The sequence below is a fragment of the Onychostruthus taczanowskii genome, unplaced genomic scaffold (genome assembly GCF_017590055.1).
Source record: "Onychostruthus taczanowskii isolate IOZ18803 unplaced genomic scaffold, ASM1759005v1 scaffold369, whole genome shotgun sequence".
Lineage (NCBI taxonomy): Eukaryota > Metazoa > Chordata > Aves > Passeriformes > Passeridae > Onychostruthus > Onychostruthus taczanowskii.
Genome location: NW_024501115.1, coordinates 28,724 through 37,833, shown reverse-complemented (window position 1 = coordinate 37,833; position 9,110 = coordinate 28,724). Strand labels below are relative to the sequence as shown.

The 9,110-nt window shown below is 67.2% G+C and overlaps 1 protein-coding gene and 1 long non-coding RNA gene across 2 annotated transcripts; both read right to left on the bottom strand.

Annotated features, from left to right (window-relative positions):
- Positions 1-66: 66 nt before the first annotated feature.
- Positions 67-3,019, bottom strand: LOC121339677. The gene is made up of 3 exons (XR_005953208.1): positions 2,955-3,019; positions 1,580-1,684; positions 67-208 (listed from the first exon to the last, which is right to left on the bottom strand). It is a non-coding gene; the product is annotated as an uncharacterized LOC121339677 (long non-coding RNA).
- Positions 3,020-4,071: 1,052 nt separating this feature from the next.
- On the bottom strand, positions 4,072-8,625 carry LOC121339675 (acrosin-like). Its single transcript, XM_041411656.1, has 5 exons — positions 8,330-8,625; positions 7,624-7,812; positions 5,968-6,209; positions 4,498-4,628; positions 4,072-4,380 (listed from the first exon to the last, which is right to left on the bottom strand). The coding sequence occupies exons 1-5, from the start codon at positions 8,623-8,625 to the stop codon at positions 4,072-4,074; spliced, it is 1,167 nt and encodes a 388-aa protein (XP_041267590.1).
- Positions 8,626-9,110: the final 485 nt, after the last annotated feature.

The following is a 9,110-nucleotide window of genomic DNA, read 5'->3' as shown; positions in this document are numbered from 1 at the left end:
GTTGGGTGGGTTTTGGGGGTTCCCAGGCGATTTTGGGGTGAGTTTTGGGGTGTCCCAGCTGTTTTGGGGTGTCCCAGGTGATTTTTGGGGCTGGGTGGTTTTGGGGTCCCTCACGTATTTGGCAAAGAAGGATTTCTGCTCCTGGGGGTTCCGGGCGCGCTGCGCCTGCTCCTGCTCCAGGTGCCGGATGAAGGCGGCGGTCTCGGGGCTGGGGACAATTGGGGACATTGGGGACACTGGGGACAGCCAGGGGACATTGGGGACAGCCAGGGGACACTGGGGACATTGGGGACATTGGGGACACTGGGGACAGCCAGGGGACATTGGGGACAGCCAGGGGACATTGGGGACATTGGGGACACTGGGGACACTGGGGACACTGGGGACATTGGGGACAGCCAGGGGACACTGGGGACATTGGGGACACGGGGGACACTGGGGACAGCCAGGGGACACTGGGGACATTGGGGACAGCCAGGGGACAGAAGAGACATTGGGGACACTGGGGACACTGGGGACAGCCAGGGGACACTGGGGACATTGGGGACAGCCAGGGGACAGAAGAGACATTGGGGACACTGGGGACACTGGGAACATTGAAAACACTGGGGACATTGGGAACATCAGGGACATTGGGGGCACTGGGGACAGCCAGGGCACAGCGGGGACATTAGGGACACAGAGGGGACATTGGGGACAATGGAGGACGCTGGGGGATTGGGGATGTTGGGGACACTGGGGACACTGGGGACATGGGGAGGGGACACAGGGGGCCACGACCACCCCAAAACCTCCCCCCCTGCCCCCACGGATGTTCCCCAAAAGCTGAACCAGCCCCAAAATTCCCCCCAGGGTCCCCACAGTGTCCCCAGCCTGTCCCTCAGTGTCCCACCGTGTCCCCAGGTGTCCCCCATTGTCCCCACCGTGTCCCCATGTCCCCGTGTCACTCAGGTGTTGGGGATCCCCGGTCAGTGTCCCCCCATGTCCCTGTGTCCCCATGTCCCTCTCATGTCCCCGTGTCCCCCCATGTCCCCAAGGGCACATGGGGACATGGCAACATGGGGACATGAGGGGACATGGGCACAAGGACACAGGATGGGACATGGGGACACGTGAGGGGACAGGGGGACACGGTGATGGTGGCACAGGGAGACATGAGGGGACAGGGGGATGGGAGGGGACAGGGACATGGGGACATGGGTGACAGTGCTACAGGGGACATGTGAGGGGACAGGAGGACATGGGCCATGGTGGCACAGGGGGACATCAGGGACATCAGGGGACAGGGGTACAGGGTGAGGACACTGAGGGGACAGTGGGGGAGGAGCAGGGTGACAGGGCACGGGGGGACAGGGGGGGACACGGGGGACACGGGCAGGGTGACAGGGGTGTGGGGGGACACGGGGAGGACAAGGGGCAGGAGGACCCCCGGGTGTCCCAGAGGTGTCCCCAGGATGTCCCAGGTGTGTCCCAGGGGTGACACAGGGATGTCCCAGGTGTGCCACAGGTGTCCCAGGGGTGTCCCCAGCTCAGGTGGCCCAGGGTGTCCCCAGGTGTCCCAGGTGTCCCTGTCACTCACCGCCCTCACGAAGGAGGTGACAAACTCGGTGTCCCCCTCCTCACCCGGGCCCAGGGGCCTGCGGGGGACCCGCACCCGGTACAGCCCGTCCCGCGCTGCCACCTCCTGTGGGGACACCCTGCTGTCACCTCAGTGTCACCCAGTGTCATCCAGTGTCACCTCAGTGTCACCCAGTGTCACTGCTGTGTCCCCCAGTGTGCCGCAGTGTCCCCCTGACCCCTTCCCTCCCCCTGACCCACACCCGGTACAGCCCGTCCCGCGCTGCCACCTCCTGTGGGGACAGTGCCACCTCAGTGTCACTGCTGTGTCACCCAGTGTCACCCAGTGTCACCCTGAACCCTTCCCTCCCCCTGACCCGCACCCAGTACAGCCTGTCCCGCGCTGCCACCTCCTGTGGGGACACTTCAGTGTCACCCAGTGTCACCCTGAACCCTGCATCCCCCCGACCCGCACCTAGTACAGCCTGTCCCGCGCTGCCACCTCCTGTGGGGACACCTCAGTGTCACCCATTGTCACCTCAGTGTCACCCGGTGTCCCCCCAATGTCCCTCTGATGTCACCCCAATGTCACTCCAATGTCACCCCAGAGTCACCTCCATGTCCCTTCGGTGCAGGGACAGAGGGGACAGGGACAGGGACAGAGGGGACAGGGACAGAGGGGACAGGGACAAGGGACAGGGACAGAAGGGACAGGGGAGAGGGGAGAGGGACAAAGGACAGGAGAAGGACAGGGGACAAGAAGAGGGATGGGGAGAGGGACAAGGACAAGGGAAAGGGCACAGGGACAAGGGGACACGGGGATATGGGGACATTGGGACATGGCGCTGGCACCTGGGACAGCCCGGTCCCCTGTCCCCAGTGCCACCCCTGCCCCATGTCCCCAGTGCCATCCCTGTCCCCATGTCCCCAGTGCCATCCTTGTGTCCCCAGTGCCACCCTCAGCCCAGTGCCCCCAGTGCCACCTCCGTGTCCCCACCCTGTCACCCAGCTCAGTGTCCCCATGTCGCCCACGCCCCATGTCCCCGGTGTCCCCAATCCTCCCAGTGCCCCCAGCGTCCCCAATCCTCAATGTCCCCAGTCCCCCCAGGGGTCCCCAATGTCCCCAGTGTCCCCAATGTCCCCAATGCCCCCAATGTCCCACAGTGTCCCCAATCCCCCCAGTGTCCCCAATGTCCCCAATCCTCCCAGTGTCCCCAATGTCCCCAATGTCCCCCATGTCCCCAATGCCCCCAGTGTCCCCAGTGTCCCCAATGCCCCCAATGTCCCCAATGTCCCCAGTGTCCCCAATCCTCCCAGTGTCCCCAATGTCCCCGCTGTCCCCAGTGTCCCCGATGCCCCCAGTGTCCCCAGTGTCCCCAGTGTCCCCTGTCCCTCACCCAGCTCGAAGGAGTGCTCCAGGCTCAGGCTCACCCGGCAGCTCTCGGTGTCACCGGCCTGGGGGGACACGGAGGGGACACGGGGGTGGCACCACGGGACGCCCCCGGGACGGGCTCCCCGCAGGCCTCATGAATATTAATGACCAGCCCGCGCCCTCATTAACGCTAATGAGGCTCCGCAGCCTCCACCCCCTCATGAATATTAATGATCAGGCGGCAGCCAGAAGCGCCCCTCATTAGCATTCATGAGGAGGAACCGGCAGGCTCATTAATTTGAACCTGAACCGCGTTACTTAATATTAATGAGGGCAGCACGCGGCCCCGCCCCTCGGGGTTACACGCCCCTAATGAATATTAATGAGGGGAAACACGCCCCCGAGAGAATGGGGCTCTATTGGCGGTCACGCCCCCTAATTAATATTAATGATCCCCATCCCGCCTGTCCCCGCCCCCTCCCCAAGCCCCGCCCCCTGGCGTGTCCCGGGAGCGGAACGGGGCGGAGAGCACCGGGAATGAGCAAATCGCCGGATTTTATTGAAAAACAGCGCCCGGGGGAGCGGGGCCGCGCGGGGCGGGCACCGGGCGGGGCCAGGCCCGGGACACCGGGAGGGATGGTCCGGGAGGGAATTCCTGTCCCGGGACACCGGGAATAATCGTCCAGGAGCGAATTCTCATCTTGGGATGGAGGGATGGATGGTCCGGGAGGGAATTCCTGTCCCGGGACACCGGGAGGGATGGTCTGGGAGGGAATTCCTGTCCCGGGACACCGGGAATAATCGTCCAGGAGCGAATTCTCGTCTTGGGATACCGGGAATTCCTGTCCCGGGACAGCGGGAATGCTCATCCAGGACACCGGGAATTCCCGTCCCGGCACACCGGGAGTGCCAATCCCGGCACACCGGGCATTCCCGTCCCGGTTCCCTGGGCATTCCCGGGCATTCTCGTCCCGGCACACCGGGAATGCTCATCCCAGGACACCGGGGCATCCCGGTGCCGGTGCCGCGGGCATTCCCGTCCATCGCGGTGCCGGTGCCGCGGGCATTCCCGTTCATCCCGGTGCCGGTGCCGCTCCATCCCGGTGCCGGTGCCGCTCCGTCCCGGTGCCGGTGCCCGGCGCTCAGCCCGCGCTGTCCCGCAGGAAGCGGAGCAGCTCCCGCAGCACGGAGAAGAACCGCAGCAGCACCGAGCTCGGCCCCGCGGGCTCCTGGCCGGTGCCGCCGGTGCCGCCGGCGCTGTCGGGGCTCGCGGCGGTCCCGGGGGCCGCGGGGGTCTCGGGGGTCCCGGGGGTCCCGAGCTGCTGCAGGATCCAGCGGCTGAAGAGCCAGGCCGGGGTGAAGACGCAGCCGCGGCCGCCGCTGGAGACCCCGACGAGCCAGAAGGGCCCCGAGCCCCGGGAACGGCAAACGAGCGGCCCGCCGGGGTCACTCTGGGGAGAGGGACGGGGGAGAGGGGAGAGGGAGAGGAGGGGAGAGGGGAAGAGGGTCGGGACCCGGGCGGGGACCGGGAGCGGGAAAAGGAACGGCAGCGGACAGGGACTGCTCACCTGGCAGGTGCCGGAGCCGCCCCGCGAGTGCTCCGCGCACACCTGGGGGGAGGGCGCGGCCCCGGAGCCGTCACAGAGCTCGGGCGGGAGCAGCCGCACCTGAGCCTCCCGCAGCACCTCCCGGGGCGGGGCTGGGGGCGGGGCCGGGGCGGGGCCGTGAGAGCGAGCACCTGGGCACACCTGGGCACACCTGGGGCACCTGGGCACACCTGGGCACACCTGGGCACACCTGGGGCACCTGGGCACACCTGGGGCACACCTGGGCACACCTGGGGCACCTGGGCACACCTGGGCACACCTGGGGCACACCTGGGGCACCTGGGCACATGTGGGCCACACCTGGGGCACCTGGGGCACACCTGGGCCACACCTGGGCACACCTGAGGGACCCCAGCCTGGCCTAGGACACACCTGGGCACACCTGGGGTACACCTGGGACACACCTGGGGCACCTGGGACACACCTGGGCCTTCTATGGGACCCCAGCCCATATCCCAGGGACCCCAGCCCACCCTCGGGACACACCTGGGACACACCTGAGACCAGGGTGAGACCGTAACCTGACACAGAGGCACAGCTGGGACTCACCTCTGACCTGGCGGGATCCCAGCCCCAGCTCAGCCCCACCTAGGGCTCACCTGTGCCCACGATGGGCACACCCGGCTCTCACCTGTACCCAGCTCAGCCCCACCTGGCATACACCTGTGCCCACCTGTGCCCCCCACTCCTCCTGGCTCTCACCTGTGCCCATCCCAGCCCCACCCGTTGCTCACCTGTGCCCACAATAGACACCCCTGGGGTTCACCTGTGCTCCCCCATCCCACCCGGCACTCACCTGTACCCAGCTCAGACACACCTGGCACTCACCTGTGCCCACGATGGACACAGCTGGGGCTCACCTGTACCCAGCTCAGACACACCTGGCTCTCACCTGTGCCCATCTCATTTCCCCCAGCTCTCACCTGTGCCCAGCTCAGCCCCACCTGGCTCTCACCTGTGTCCCCCATGACCACACCCGGCTCTCACCTGTGCCCACCATGGGCACACCTGGCTCTCACCTGTGCCCCCCGGCCCTCACCTGTGCCCACCATGAACACATCCGCTCTCACCTGTGCCCAGCTCAGGCACACCCCGCTCTCACCTGTGCCCTCCATGACCACACCCGCTCTCACCTGCCCCCCCCGGCCCTCACCTGTGCCCCCCGGCCCTCACCTGTGCCCCCCATGCCCCCCCGGGCCTCACCTGTGTCCTGCAGGCGGGCCCAGCCCGCGATGTAGCAGCGCTGCGGCCCCCCCGGCTCTCACCTGTGCCCTCCATGGGCACACCCGGCTCTCACCTGCGCCCCCCGGCTCTCACCTGTGCCCTCCATGGGCACACCCGGCTCTCACCTGTGCCCTCCATGGGCACACCCGGCTCTCACCTGTGCCCCCCCGGCCCTCACCTGCGCCCCCCATGCCCCCCGGGCCTCACCTGTGTCCTGCAGGCGGGCCCAGCCCGCGATGTAGCAGCGCTGCGGCCCCCGCGGCGGCGCGGCCTCGCTGACGCAGCCCAGCTGCACGAAGTCGCTGCACTCTGCGGGCGGCTGCAGCTGCAGCAGCGCCACGTCCAGCCCCGGGTGCCGCCGCGCCCGCAGCACCCGCCGCACCTGCGCCTCGGGCCCGGGGTCGCTCAGGTCGGCGGCGCCCAGCACCACCCGCCACGAGCTGACGTTCCTGCGGGCAGCGGCGCCGTGAGGGGAGCGAGGGCATCCCGGGACATCCCGGAGCTTCCCGGGGGCATCCCGGAGCTTCCCGGGGGCATCCCGGGACATCCCGGAGCTTCCCGAGGGCATCCCGGGACATCCCGGAGCTTCCCGGGGGCATCCCGGATAACCCCACATCTTCCCGAGGCCATCCCGGGGGCATCCCGGGACATCCCGCATCTTCCCGAGGTCATCCCGGGGGCATCCCGGGACATCCCGCATATTCCCGGGGCTGTCCCAGGGGCATCCCGGGGGCATCCCGGAGCTTCCCGGGGGCATCCCGGGACATCCCGCATCTTCCCGGGGGCATCCCGGGGGCATCCCGGGACATCCCGCATATTCCCGGGGCTGTCCCAGGGGCATCCCGGGGGCATCCCGGAGCTTCCCGGGGGCATCCCGGATAACCCCACATCTTCCCGAGGCCATCCCGGGGGCATCCCGGGACATCCCGCATCTTCCCGGGGCTGTCCCAGATAGTCCCGGAGCCCCCCGAGGCCATCCCGGGACATCCCGCATCTTCCCGGGGCTGTCCCAGATAGTCCCAGAGCTTCCCGAGGCCATCCCGGGACATCCCGGAGCTTCCCGAGGCCATCCCAGGACATCCTGCATCTTCCCAAGGCCATCCCGGATAATCCTGGAGCTTCCCGGGGCCATCCCGGATAGTCCCAGAGCTTTCTGGGGCCACCCCAGGTAATCCCCCCAAATTTAGTTTTTCTGGGCCATCGTGATCATCCCGGAGCCCCCCGAGGCCATCCCGGGGTTTCTCGGGGACATCCCGAGGCTGTCCCGGAGCATCCCAGATCATCCCGAAGCTCCTCGGGGCCATCCCAGGGCCATTCCGGATCATCCCGGTGCTTTCTGGGGCCATTCCAGGACCATCCCAGAGCCACCCTGGAGCCCTCTGTGGCCATCCCGAAGTCTCCCGGGCCCATCCCAGGCCATCCCGGGGATATCCTGCATCCACCCCGCATCCACCCCGGCCCATCCCAGGGTTATCATGGGCCCATCCCAGCCCATCCCGGGTGTATCCCGGCTCCATCCCAGGCCCATCCCCGCCCATCCCAGGTCCATCCTGGGGATATCACGGGTCCATCCCAGGCCCATCCCAGCCCATCCCGGATCACCCCAGACCCATCCCAGGGATATCCCAGCCCATCCCGGGTCCATCCCAGGGATATCCCGGGCCCATCCCAGCCCATTCCGGGGATATCCCAGGCCCATCCCGGCTGTATCCTGGCCCACCCCAGCCCACCCTGGCTCCATCCCAGCCCATCCCAGGGATATCCTGGGTCCATCCCAGCCCATCCTGGCCCATCCCGGGTGTCTCCCAGCCCATCCCAGCCCATCCCAGCTCCATCCCAGCCCATCCCGGGGATATCCCGGGCCCACCCCGGCTGGGCAGGCAGCGGGCGGCCGTGAGCAGCCAGCCCGGGGCGATCAGGCTCCCGCCGCACACGTGGCCGCTGCCGGCCCGCAGCGGGTCCTGGACGCTCGCCAGCCCCGGCCAGGCCCCGCGAACGGCCCCGGAGCTGCCGCCGAACTCCTCGGCCATGGGCTGGAGACCGCAGGTACCGCTGGGGGACAGCGACAGCGTGGGGACAGCGACACGGGGACGGGGACACAGGGGACAGGGACAGGGATGGGGACAGGGACAGGAACAGGGACAGAGGGGACAGGGACACAGGGGACAGGGATGGGGACAGAGGGGACAGCGACACCCACTGGTCCTGCCTGAGCGGCTGTGCCAGCCCTGGGCTGCGACAGGGACACGGGACAGTGACAGGGACACGGGGACAGGGACAGGGACACGGGACAGGGACAGGGACAGGGACACGGGACAGGGACACAGGGTCAGGGACGGGGACAGGGCACGGGGACAGTGACAGGGACACGGGACAGGGACACCCCGACCCAGGACAGGGACCCCCGGTGCCACACGTGTCCCCTCGCTGGTGCCAGAGCAGCTGTGCCAGAGCCTGGCACGGGCACGGGGCTGCGACCTCGGGGACCCCCGGGTGACCTCGGGGGACCCTCGGGGGACCCTCGGGTGACCTCGGGGACCCCCGGGGACCCCCGGCTGCGGGCACCTACTCGCAGGAGTCCCAGGTGGCCCGGGCGGGGGCGGCCGCGGCCAGCAGGACCAGGAGCCAGAGCGGAGCCATGCTGGGGACAGCGAGACCGCGGCAGAGCCCCCGGCCCGCCGGTGCCCGCCGCTCCCCGGGGTCCCCGCCCGGGGGTGACGTCACAGGGCGGCCCCGGTTCCGCGGCGGGACCGTCACAGAGCCGTGGAACGGCGGCGAGGGAGCGGGAGCGGCCCGGGAGGCTCCGAGCCGGCCCCGGGCACTGCCAGGAGCTCCAGTCGCGAAACTCCCAGCCCAGAACGGCATTCCCAAAATTCCCATCCCAAAAATTCCCATCCCAAAATTCCCATTCCAAAAATTCCCATCCCAAAACTCCCCTCCCAAAATTCCCATCCCAAAAATTCCCATCCCAAAATTCCCATTCCAAAAGTTCCCATCCCAAAAATTCCCATCCCAGAACTGCATTCCCAAAACTCCCATCCCAAAAATTCCCATCCCAAACTTTCCATCCCAAAATTCCCACCCCAAAAATCCCCGTCCCAAAATTCCCTTCCTAAAATTTCCATCCCAAAACCCCCATCCCAGAACTGCATTCCCAAAATCCCCATCCCAAAATTTCCCATCCCAAAGCTCCCATCCCAAGAATTCCCATCCCAAGATTTCCATCCCAAAGTTCCAATCCCAAAATTTCCATCCCAAAACCCCCATCCCCAAAATCCCCATTTTCACCCCCAAATCATTTTCACCCCCCAAATCCCTGTTTGTAAACAGGGGAAGGTTCTCAGCAGAGA

Excerpts from the sequence above, each read along its gene's own strand:
- LOC121339675 (XM_041411656.1), bottom strand. The coding sequence starts at position 8,625 with ATGCCGTTCTGGGCTGGGAGTTTCGCGACTGGAGCTCCTGGCAGTGCC. Across the intron at positions 6,210-7,623 it reads TGCCTGCCCAGCCGGGGTGG|GAACGTCAGCTCGTGGCGGG; the intron begins GCCCGGGATATC and ends CGCTGCCCGCAG. Across the intron at positions 4,629-5,967 it reads GGCCCGCCTGCAGGACACAG|CCCCGCCCCGGGAGGTGCTG; the intron begins GTGAGGCCCGGG and ends CCCCGCCCCCAG.